Here is a 13,151-nt window from a genome sequence, read left to right as displayed (position 1 = left end):
CGGCTTGCCAAAATCGCTCGGCTTCCCTCAGTGTTCAAATATGCTTCAAAAGTTACAGGCCATCCGGCTTGACCTTAAAAAGTTACCGCCAGCCGGGTCGGCAACTCAGTGCCATTCAGAAAAGTTACCGGCTAGGCCAAAAGTTACAGGCCAATGGCCGGCTGACTGGCCCTATTTCGAACGCTGCTTCTCCTCCCTCTCGGCCTACCAAAAAAATCTTTGCCCTGCCCCCCCCCCCATATGGAAAGGTTTGGCTACAAAAACGATTATGCAGTTTCCTGAGCACACAAGCCAGTTAGCAATGAATTGTCTCAATCTTTCATTGCACTACACGGTTGAGTGCATAGCATTAGCTGGAAAATAGGCCTCTGTGATTGGTTTTTCTCAAACCTCAAGTGTTCCCTTCATCCAATCAAGTTTTATATTGAACGAAAGCTAACACTTCCCCCTGAAAACTTTTTCACCGTCAGATAACGCAATTCAATGCGAATATGGTAAATCTGTTGAAACGACCTTTCCAGGCAAGTGTTCCTTCCTTAAAATATTTTTCAAATTTTATGTAATTAAATATTTTTCAAATTATATGTAATTAAATGAAAGAGCACACTTATATCGTCCATATACTAGCTTCATTAGAATGAGCAATTGCCGATTCTCTTTAAATTGCAATCTTGTGCAAAAAGTTATGATTTTCGCCAGTTTTGTCATACGGTTGTAAATTCAATGAACTATGAATTTGCTAAAGAGCGCTTACAAATTGATATGCCCGCCCCCCCCCTTTACATGCCAAATTTTTGGGATCCATAGTCATACCATTTTTCACCCTGATGTTGCTTATGCTACCGAACTTTTTCGGGCCAACTTGAACGGTTTACTACATCACTAGTGAAAAAGAGGTCCCACTGTTAATTTTTCTTAGGACATACACTTACCTTTTAAGCTCTTTTAGGGGTGCAGCAGCTATGAGTCTGTGTTGTATATGCATTACCAGAGTCAGTGCTCTTTGTAAGCTTTTGGCATACCCACTTGTATTAGGGCGTGTTCACATTACACAATGTGGGTTCGTACCTAGGTAGTGAAGTGGTGTCAATCCACATCGAATCCACATTGAGTTCGCGTTCAAACTACCAAGCTAATCTACATCGAAAGTGGGTTATGACGTAAGTGGAGCGAATCCACATACCTGGATGTTAGAACGACCCCGAAGTAAAGCGCTGTTACCACGCAGCATACTAGTCCCAGAGAAGCGATTAGCGGTAACATTGTGGCGGCTAAAACGCCGAATACAGAACCATAGGCCTATACTATGATCAGCTCTTAATAGGCGGAATTATTCGGTTTTTGTTACTGCGCGAGTCAATAAAGTTCCAACTTACGCACGCCAGAATTCACAAAAGCACGCGTCATTCACGCAAAACGCAAAGCGCAGTTCGCGAGGCGCTGCGCCAAGCTGTGTGTACGCCATTCGTCATTTGTTCCATTGACGTTCACCATTTCGCCCGCACGACCACGGCTACTTCGGTATATGTGGAGTCGATCTGGATCGACTCCACATTATCGCATTCACATTACAAAATTTAACCCACCTCCTAGGGTCGAAACTACCTCAACCAGGTAGTTTCGATCCACATTGTTGATGTAGGGTCGAATCCACTTACTTTGTGTTCACACTACACAGGGAAGTGGTTTCGATGTAGGGTCGACTCCACGTCCCTACATCAAAAGTGCCTGATGTGATCATGCCCTTAGGTACACATCTAACAGGGGTGTGAAATCTCCTCTTTTAAGCTGAATTCCTCTTTTTTGGAAATTTCTTTGAGGCAAAATTTCAGCTTTTTCTTTCATTTTCAGCCCATTTTGAGCATATTTCAGTGCTTTTCCTCTTTTTTGAACAAAGTTCCTCTTTTTTCAATAGAGGTCACTCACACCCCTGATCTAAGGACATAGTACTATGTGGCACTGTCTTTTGTCCAGGGGCGTAGCCAGCTTTTTTGGTCAGGGGGGGCAAAATAAAATTTTTGGGGCACAGACGATGAAAATTACAGTTGCATCATACAATACATAGAGAAAAAAAGACTTTATCTGGGGTGATGTGAATTGTGTATTTTTGGGCTGAATTTCGGTAGAAAAGGGCTCCTTGCCCCTTTTCTTTTCCTTTGCCCTCCTGATTTTCCCTTTTATTTTTTGTCAGAGGGGCACTTTTTTCTTTCATTTTTTGTCAGGGGGCACTCTGCCCCCGCTACGCTACTGCTTTTGTCCATATATCCCATACATGAAATGCCAGTACTGAAATTGGTATGATGATTCAGATGACTTTTAGTGCATGAGATGGCACTGGCAGTTTTTCTAGAATAGTGTATGGTGAGGTATTATATAAGTACAATATGGATATAGTATCACAGAACCAGGACCCCAGCCAAGATTTATTGCCAGGGAATTGCCTTGCATTGCATGTAATGTAAAAAGTTTTTAAATTAAGAAAGTGGACCATGTAGCATGCTACTGCGCAAACTTGTTTTCATATTTTGGACTTTTTTAACACATTATGCACATTTATAACTGGCATAATTATTTGAAATAAAGTGAACAATTGCTGGCATGGGGGAGAGGTGCTCTACATATTTAAATATAGACCTACACATAGGCAAATACAATAAAAAGTTTGAGCAATCAAATATTTTGCAAGCATTATAGTAAAGACACATGTACTATATGACAATACTAGAAAATCAACACAAACTTTATTTGAATTCAAACAAACTCTCAAATAATGCTGCATGCAATAAACAAACGAGTAAAAATGTCTAAAATCAAAGCCATGCAAAAAATGTGGACATGCATGGGTGAATATAATCCACTTCACATTCTGACCAGGAAATAACTAAACCTCCACTTATGCACTATGTGTCATTGTCATCTACTGAAGATAGCAATATTAACTGTTGAAGAAAGCATTATGAACTACATGTCAATGTTTTGATCTACTGAAGATAGTCATGTTAATCAAGGGTGAAAATAAGTGGGAGACGGGAGCCGTTTAGCCCCCAGAAACCCTGAAATGGCCCCATCTAAATTTAAGCTGACCAGGGGACACTTTTCTTCAGAAACTGGCCCCTGGTCACTACGCCCAAAAATTCAATTCCATAGCCATTAATGCATCATTATGCATGATGAACTTATTCAGAACAAATATTGGCCCCTTGTTGATTAGAAGTGGCCCTGGTTCCATGTTGAATGAAGTGAACCAGGAGTCATTTTGTGTAAAATGGAGCCCTGGTTCATCATTTCTTATTTTCACCCCTGATCTAGTATCCACTACAGCTATCTAATGAAGCCTACTGAAGATAGCAATGTTAACTACATAGCATTATTGCTATCTGCTGAAGACAGCATTATCAACTGTGTGTTGCTTCTATCTACCGAAGATAGCAATATTAACTACATAGCATTATTGCTATCTGCTGAAGAATGATAGCATTATGAACTACATATCATTGTAACTATCTACTAAAGATAGCAATGTTAACTACATAGCATTATTGCCATCTGTTGAAGAATGAACTACACCATAGTTTCTATATACTGAAGATCTATAGCAATGTTAACTACATATCATTCTGCTGAAGCATTATGAACTACATAATATACATGTCACTGTTTCTATCTAGTACTGAAGACAATGTTAACTAGTACATAGCATTATTGCTATCTGCTGAAGAAAGGAAAGCATTATGAACTACATTATTGCTATCTGTTGAACTACATGTCATTGTTTCTATCTACTGATGATAGCAATATTAAGTATGTATCATTTTATTGCATTATTGCTTATCAGTTGAAGAAAGCATTATGAACTAAAAATATGTCATTGTTTCTATCAGCTGAAGAATGAAGATAGCAATATTAACTACATATCATTATTGCCATCTGTTGAAGAAAGCATTATGAACTACATGTCATTGTGTCTATCTACGGAAGATAACAATATTGACTACATTATACATAGCATTATTGCTATCTGCTGAAGAAAGCATTATGAACTACATGTCATTGTTTCTATCAACTGAAGATAGCAAATGTTAATCACATCATTGCTATGAAAGCATTATGAACTACATGTCATTGTGTCTATCTACGGAAGATAACAATATTGACTACATTATACATAGCATTATTGCTATCTGCTGAAGAAAGCATTATGGACTGCATGTCATTGTTTCTGTACTGAAGATAGCAATATTAACTACATTGCATTATTGCTATCAGTTGAAGAAAGCATAAGTTGTGGACTACGTGTTATTGTTTCTATCTAATGGAGATAACAATAATAGCTACATAGCATTATTGCTATCAGTTGAAGAAAGCATTGTGGACTACATGTCACTGTTTTTATCTACTGAAGATAGCAATATTAACTACATAGCATTATTGCTATCAGTTGAAGAAAGCATTGTGGACTACATGTCACTGTTTTTATCTACTGAAGATAGCAATATTAACTACATAGCATTATTGCTATCAGTTGAAGAAAGCATTGTGGACTACATGTCACTGTTTTTTATCTACTGAAGATAGCAATATTAACTACATAGCATTATTGCTATCAGTTGAAGAAAGCATTGTGGACTACATGTCACTGTTTTTATCTACTGAAGATAGCAATATTAACTACATAGCATTATTACTATCTGTTGAAGAAAGCATTATCAACTACATGTCACTTCTATCTATTGCTATAGATCTAAAGTCATTCCACCAGGTTGGGGCATTAAAGATTTGCTAATACTGCTGAACATGAAAAGGTTTTGCCTCATCTGTTTGGGTCAAAATTAAAAGGGGAAACATTCTGACAATGAAACTATTATTTTTTATAAAAATGTTACAATAGCGCTTTAAGAAAATTTTAACACTGAACATTTTCTTTCCTTAACATCAGATGTTTATAATGCTGAGATGCCAGTGAAAATAAATGAAAAGCATCAAAAAGTTAAAATGATAACTCAGCCTACAACTTTGAGATTTTGTTGTCCTTTGGTTTGAAAGGTTTGCCAGAAATTGTCACCTAAAGACTTGTTTTCCATATTCTCAAATCCAAAAAGCTATTTTTTAAATTTGCCTGAAAAAAAAATCACAATTATTGGCATACATTTTTACAAAGGTTAAGAATCTTATTGTGAAAATTAGACCCTTTTTTTCCAAATCAGAAACCTTCTCAATCACCAAAGTCATTATAAACATAGTTTGCCATAGCTTTGGACTGCTTTTCTTAGGGTTGAAAAAATGTTTTTTTTTCCTGCAAGCAATCCAGAATTTCCCTCCAGTTTTACCAAATTTCCTCCAGTATGACATATTTTCCTTATGTATTTCTTTATGATTTTGGTCAAAAACCAAAAATTTCCCGGCAATGAGCTTCCTGTATTGCCCACTTTTTCCCACCATCATTCTTCTCAAGTTGAGCATAATGCCATGTTGGATTTTGCAATGGCATTCAAATCAGTGCATTTACCATACGCTGGTCAGTGCCTGACCAGCGTATGAACAAATCGCCCTTCTACATGTGTGTATATGCCCGCAGAATTAGGTTAGCGCGTGTGATTAGAAAATCTGCCACTGTGAAATCCGGCATGGCGTTATTCTCTAATTGAGACTAGGCAAGTGACTATATAGCAGGCCAATAAACTTAAAAGTCGTTTACTTAGAATGAGTCAATTTACTTAGTCAAAAATAACTTATAAATGAATTTGAACAAAAGCCAATTGTGACAAAAAGATGTCAAAACAAAAAAACTGCAAAAAATTCATATAACACTCAGATACTTACTCAAGTAAAACAAACTTTAACAAAGTACCAAAGCACAATGTTTCAACTGTCTAAATCAAAATTAACATTATTTTGAAATGCATTAATTCTGTCAAATGCCTGACCCTTGATCCATCAGTACCTGTATTTTTTCTCTGTGTCAATCACAATTTTGACTTTCATAAGTTTCATCTCATTGTTTTAATAAGAGTCATACCCAAGTGACTCACTTAAGGGGGTTATCATTTTCTTCAGAAGGGGGAAAAAGTCGGCATCAATAAAATTGTGACCCCCTTATTTTGGCAACAAAACTTTTATGACACCCCAACCTTCGATACACCTTACCCCCTGGTCATCTTGTGACTCCCTACATTTTGGTCATCAACTATTTTATGACCACCCCCACTTTTCCTTCCAAAAATTTATGAGCCCCCCCCCCCTCTGAAGAAAATATAGCCCCTAAGCATTCTGGATGTTAATTAGGTGGAATATGACATCTGCTATTTAAAACAAAAGCACATAGCATTTCACTTGAGAGGACAGTTCAAGCCTTGAAATAAGCTGGGAGCAAATTTGCCATGTATTAGTTGTAAAATTCACATGAACCAGGAACAATTTTCTAAAACAAATTTGATCTTGGTTCCAGTTATGCACTTGATGCAGTAGTGCTGGTACATGATATGCTGTATTGTATGCAGAAAAGGATTTACTATTTGAAAATTGCTCCTGTTTCTTCAGAAATTGCTCCTGGTTCTTGTAGAATTCCAGTGAACCAGAAGCAATGTTCAAAAACAAATTGCCTCTGGTTACAGTCCATTTATTTCAAGGCTTGGGACAGTTGTAACCGGTCCACATCGATTACATTTCTACATCATCTGTTTCATTGAACCGTAGTCCTGTCTTCTTGTCATATGTAAGAACCTTCTCCTGCATGTCATCTTCTACCTTGATACCATACAGAGTTGAATTCACCGCCATGTCATAATTAGGATCATCTTTCTGGATGATGCCTCCTCCCTCTTCAACTGCTGCCATGGCAACCAAACATTCAAACAAGCTGTAAGTGGCTGGTGGGTTGGTACTCTCAGAAGTAGATGTGTTTTCTTCAGATGAGGCCTCTGTGTCGGTGTCCAGCTGTGTTGAAAAGATATATAAAGTTAAAGCTTATTTAGCTACATTCAGTGAAATATCTTGTCTTGTTACCAAAAGTTTCATGAACTTGTAAAGTTGCAAATTCCTTGCAGTTGTTATAGATTTGAGAAATATTTACAGAAGTGTTTCTAAATCTTGTAGTGAGACCAGGAAGTGTAAAATATACATTACAAATTCTATTAGTCGTCTCAGGGCATTTAAACAAAGGCACTTTACTAATTTAATGCCCATGTGACCAGATGGGCCCTGACATTACAGCTTGTAGACAGGAAGTCTGTAAAAGTGACCTTTGGCACAGCGGATGGTCGTCCTGTATATTTCAATGGGTAACGTGGTATATATATGTCCATATTTTCTTGCAAATTTGTTGGTTTTTTGCAAGTTTGTAGTATTATTGTATATGGCCCATTTCACGGTTAGGCGCCACTTTTGGTGAAAAAAACTTGAAATTTTCAAAATGGATTAAATTTCATTTAATTGGGGTTTTCTTTTCCACATAAGACCAGATTTTCATAAAAATATCATTTCCCAGCTTAAATCTTTCTACTTCTTGAAGAAAATTATAATTTATTATCTCATGTTATGTAATTTTTTAACAAATTTGATAAATATTGAGTAGTGAATATTTATACTTTTACTGTCCAATACATATATAATAGATATTTAAAATAAACAAGGATGTCATAGGCTCTCTTCTGACCAAATTTGGGCAAATTTTGTTGTGTAATGACAAATTTATGGCCACTTACATGTAATTTTTGTGGTAAAAAAGGGAAATTGACATGAAAAGGTTTACTCAACAATTCTAATAATCAATGAATGACTCTGATATTTCACAGCTTTGATGGTCATAATATGGGTAATGTTCACAAATAATATCAGCCAGTTTGAAAGCACAGGTCAAATTCAAGATTCTTATGTTTGTGCAATTTTGGATGTGACTGATGTCAATGTGAACGGAAACCACACACTGTAAAGTAGAGTATGTTTTAGAAAATAATGATTCAAAGAGTTTTCACACACTCAGTAAATTAAATGGGATATATTGAAACATATCAACCTGTGTTAGTGTTCATTTTAAAATATTGTTTACAATTTATAGAGGTGGATGTGACATTTTTTTAATTGTGAACAGAATATTTCATTATTATAAACAGTTTGCTTGTCAAAATATAAGCTTTAAAGCACTTCTAACACATATATTTTGATAGATTCTATTGAATTGAGCAATGCTAAAATGTTTTTCCTGACCCTTTATATTTTTGCCAAGCAAAATGTTTATAATACTGAAATATTCCGTTCACAATTGAAAATGTCACATCCGCTTCTGTAAATTGTATACAAAACTGTCCCCTAAAAGACAACAACAAAGCCATGAAATAATCATATGTGACATGTATGAAATAATAAACCTATTTTAGAAAGTCAAATATCATGTTGTTTAAGTATTTTGGCCTAAAAACTACCAATTTTGAGGATGTGACATGTGAACGGAAATTGAAGCTTTTTGAATCTCCTGTCACAATTAAAGAAGGCATACTGAATTCAAAACTTATTGTGCCTTTTGATCCCCCACAAACCTGTAATGAAATAACTTCAAACTGGCATCCTAGTCCCATTCCTGTCTTAGTTCTTTGAAGAAACTATTTTGGATGTGACAGGTACCATGGATGTGACACATGTGAACGGAAACTTTGAAATGACATCTGCAAGCTAAGTTGATGAAGGAGTTTTCATTAAATGGTGTCATTAGATAGCTCATAGCAGGAGATTTTTAAAAATCAAGGAGAACAAATTCTGCCACTTATTTGTTAATAAATTATACTATTTGGAAAATTAATCGGATGTGACAAAATTGTGAACGGAATTTGTTGGCAAAAATTCAAAATATCGCTGTATCTACGTATTAAGAGCAACAAGTGTAATTTGTTCAACAAATAGTAACAAGACTCTGAACTTTACTAAAACACACTAGTTTGCCATTCATGTAAAGTATTAGTCGATCTATTCCACATTGAATAAGGTACATAGATGTGAACGGAAAATGTCACATCCGAATTCAGAAATTTAAATGGTTCTCATGCTAGTTTAACTGACAACTACTACTTTGTTCATGTATGGCTGTATAGTGCAACTTGTTCATTACATAAAAACAACAAAAGCAGATGGTAGGCTCAACCTAGTTAAAAGTGGCAGCATTGGAAAATAAATGTCTGTTTTTAGGTTGCTAGTAAAATGTGGTTTTTGACCACTTCTGACCCCTGTGCACCCTGAAAGATAAAAGCAGAAAGGCCGATTAAGCTAGTGGAGGTAGGCTATACAGAGACAATGAAAAATCACCAACAGTCAATTCTGTAACCCCATTATTTTTTACACACAAGGCCAGATACGTTGAAAATCAAAAAGTGGCGCCTAACCGTGAAATGGGCCATAAGTTTCCGTCAATAACTTTTATCCTGTCGGTAAAAACTTCCAAATTTAATTCTTGCAAACATACTAAAGCAGAATCTCCCAATGTGTAATGATTTACCTTTATACAATTTTTAGTAATTTCTATGATATTTGTCTGAAAAGTTACTATATATCTCTTAAAATCATTAGGTAAACTTAAAACTCACGCTAAAATGACAAACTATGAACTAGAAACACTGACTTCTGGTTCACTTCCGGGTTTCCAATCCAGATTTTTGCCAAAAAGTGACGCCATTATCAATCATGTGGGCAACTTGGCAAGCTTACTACACAAGATAGCATGGAAATATCTGCATTTTTGAAACATCTTGGTTGAAAAAAGTGGTGGGGGCGTTTATTTGATGGGGGAGGCGACTATTTGACAAAATACGGTATGTGTACCCCTGCCTACATACACAAATGTATGGTGGAAATGTAACAGAATCTGCAGCAGTTGAAAAACTAGAGGGCATTTTGAATTTCATATATTTTGTCTTCTAGTAACTTCTGTGCAAACCCGACCACTTAATTAGCTCGTAATGAAGGTGAATACCGTACTTCGTCAAATAGTCGCCCCCCTCAAATAAATAAAATGCCCCCACCACTTTTTGCAACTAAGATGTTTCAAAAATGCTGATATTTCCAAACTATCTTGTGTAGTAAGCTTACCAAGTTGCCCACATGGTCGATAATAGCGTCAATAATTGGTGAAAATCTGGATCAGAAACCCAGAAGTGAACCAGAAGTCAGTGTTTCTAGTTCATATAACTTCATAGTTCGTCATTTTAGCGTGAGTTTTAAGTTTACCTAATGATTTTAACGGGAATTATTGTTCTAAAATTGACCTTGAATAAACCCCCCCCCCCCTTTGGGAAAATGTAACGCCCCCGGGGGCGTTTATTTGACGAAATACGGTATAGCATTTTTGTACGGTCACACATGAAAAAGTTACGCACAAAATCATTTTTTTGTCATCAAATAAAACTATTTTCCCAAAGATGTACAATTATGCTATATTGAGTTTTACAATCTAGACCCTCAGAGCAAAATCCTGTGCAAAAATCAGACAATTTGGTTGTGTGGTTTAGGAAATACATAGGCCTTTGAAGGTCATAATTGGCACATAATAGCGCCCTCAACGGTGAAAATCACACATATTTACCTTAATAGTCCTGGCATCGGCAAAAGAGTTATTTTTGTGATTTCAGCCATTATAAAAATATTGTAAAGAAGAAAATATAGCAATTATGACCCTGGATTTTTAATATTTGCATAAAACAACATTAAATAAACAAAAAACAATACATCTCATGCCTTCTTTAGCTTTATTCCCACAATAATCGCTCAGAGAATATGCAAATTTATTACAAAATCAAGATTTTCCTAAACATGGGGTAAAAATGGCCAATTTTGTGAATCTTTAGAAGGCTGTATCTTCGCAATGGATTGTCCGATTCAGTTGATTCAAACGGTTTTTTTAATCATTTTGCAGATGGAACAAGAAAAAGTAATTCCAGGGGTGGGTTTCAAATTTTCATGTGCCCCCCTCCCCTACTTCTAAATGTAAGCTTTTACCATGGGCAGACCAGAAGTGTGAATTTAATATGCCAATTAAATCTGTCACCGCTGGGGCTTAGGATTCAGGACCTCCATATTAGGTCACATGCTCCCTGTTGAGTTAGTATAGGCAGGACCCTGACAGCAAGTTCAGAAGTATGTTACTGCGTGGATTGCCGTGGAAGCAGCCATTGACCCTGTCATCGCGTTATTCGCGTATCAGGAACTACCGGACGCTCATGGTGCACTTGAATGCGCCCTGTAAGCGTTATTGATCGCGTAGGACGCTTGTGCTGGCGACGCGTTCGTTAGCACCCCGGCATGTTTAGACGTGTACAGATTAATATTGTACTCATCTACATGGTGGCAGCTATAATTGCACTTACCCTCTTCTGGCACTGAGCAGTCGATGACGTCGATGTCCCCAACACAACACACATTCAATGGCCAGTGCAGACCACAGCACAAAGAAAAATGCAAATTGTGCTGTCACGATGTTACTCATTTGTTAGGACTGGGTTATTTGGGATCATGTGATCCTAGTTTAATCTAAATGCTAAACTCATCAATAAAAATAGTCATAATATTTCTTACCAAAGCATGTCTTGACAAAGGGAGTTTATTCAAAACCACAGCAGGATTGGTTCCAAATCTAACTTGAGCTGGTTTCTGTTGAGGCTGAGGCTGCTGACCCTGCTGCTGACTGGTGTGAAGAACATCAGCCTGCTGAAGACTTTGTTGGGCAAGTACCTTCACCTGCCAAGAGGCTGGAGACAAGCTCTGCTGTGTTTCCATCTCACACGATTTGGGAGCCTCGCAAAGAGCTGAGGCTTCTACTGAGCTTGTTAGCTTGTTACACTCATTACCAGTGACACTGACAGTGATTGTTTGGGCAATGTCAGGCACAGGAACAGGATACTGTTTTGGAATCTTGGGCGACAGAGATTGTGCAACCAGTGGAAGCTTTACACAAACAACTTGTGGACTGATTTTTTGTTCAGTTGGAAATCCTGGCTTTATTTTGGACATAGGTGTCGCTGGTGATTTGGGGGCAATTGGTCTGAGAGTTGGTCCTGGGCTTGATTTACTTGTTGAAACTAAACTTTGATTTTCATCCTTCTCACTCCCAGCAATGCCAGCATGCCCAGTGTCACTAGTACAAGTACCATGTCCATTCTCTTCTTTCCTCAAGACTGCAAGCTCTGCTTCTTCTTGAGCCATTTTCTTCATTCTGGACCTTTTGTTTTGAAACCAAATATTTACAAAATGCGTAGACATACCAATTTCTTTGGCGAGTTTTTCTTTTCGTTCTCTATTTGGCCACTGTTCCTGTTTGTACAGACTTTCAAGTTTTGAGAGCTGATCGGCACCAATGATGGTACGCTTGCGTCGCCGTTTTTCCATGTCTTCGGATTCACTCAAATGGATTGTTGTATACAGAGTTGATGCAGGAGATCCAGGAGAATGAACCGGCAATGCCATTGCAAGTTTTTCTGTGTTTTTCTTCGCGATTTGTTGGCTGAACTGACAGCAAATATCCCGGGCAAATATCATTCAAACGCAGCAGCCATTTGTAAACATCGAAATCGCCGAATATACATAAACTAGAAATGCAAAACGTTTCCCTGAAAATGTGAACACATGCTTCTTATTATTAGAATAGTAAAATAGATCGGTGTTTCATATTTTGTGGAGAAAAGATTTATTTTAATATTGTGTACCATTTTATACAACATATTTAGTATTGCAATAGCAAATGTTGCTAATTTCATGACTATTCTTAATGCCAATTATTTTTATCATAGCAACACGCAAGTTAACTTTCCGCCAATCAGATTGCTTCGTTGAGAGGCCAACGAGAGAGGGCAGAAATCCACTTTTTTTTACAGTCACCAAAAGTCAGGCATAGGTCCATAAATGCATAAAATCAAGTCGGCCCTAGAACTTTAAAATATTTTTAATATTAAACACTTTCTAAACACAGAAAATGAGCAAGAAGCCTGTTTACCACCAAAGTTCACAGATCATGGGCCAAAATGTGTAAAATACCAAATTTTTTCGTCTTAACTCCCAAAATTGTTACCGGCGCGGCGCGCCGCGGCGGTACTTGCCCCACGACCAAGAAAGCTGGCTACGCACATTCTCCCCTCCTCCTCTCTTCCTCCCCTCCCTCACTCCCTACCTTTTTTTCC

The 13,151-nt window shown here is 37.2% G+C and overlaps 1 protein-coding gene across 1 annotated transcript; it reads right to left on the bottom strand.

Annotated features, from left to right (window-relative positions):
• Positions 1-6,279: 6,279 nt before the first annotated feature.
• Positions 6,280-12,716, bottom strand: LOC140171290 (uncharacterized). The gene is made up of 2 exons (XM_072194523.1): positions 11,554-12,716; positions 6,280-6,933 (listed from the first exon to the last, which is right to left on the bottom strand). The coding sequence occupies exons 1-2, from the start codon at positions 12,511-12,513 to the stop codon at positions 6,658-6,660; spliced, it is 1,236 nt and encodes a 411-aa protein (XP_072050624.1). The 5' UTR covers positions 12,514-12,716; the 3' UTR covers positions 6,280-6,657.
• Between the last annotated feature and the right edge of the window lie 435 nt (positions 12,717-13,151).

Source organism: Amphiura filiformis, chromosome 2, assembly GCF_039555335.1.
Source record: "Amphiura filiformis chromosome 2, Afil_fr2py, whole genome shotgun sequence".
Classification (NCBI taxonomy): domain Eukaryota; kingdom Metazoa; phylum Echinodermata; class Ophiuroidea; order Amphilepidida; family Amphiuridae; genus Amphiura; species Amphiura filiformis.
The sequence above is the reverse complement of the archived record's forward strand: the minus strand, read 5'-3'. Positions and strand labels throughout refer to the sequence as shown.

Excerpts from the sequence above, each read along its gene's own strand:
- LOC140171290 (XM_072194523.1), bottom strand. The coding sequence starts at position 12,513 with ATGATATTTGCCCGGGATATTTGCTGTCAGTTCAGCCAACAAATCGCG. Across the intron at positions 6,934-11,553 it reads CTTTGTCAAGACATGCTTTG|CTGGACACCGACACAGAGGC; the intron begins GTAAGAAATATT and ends TTTTCAACACAG.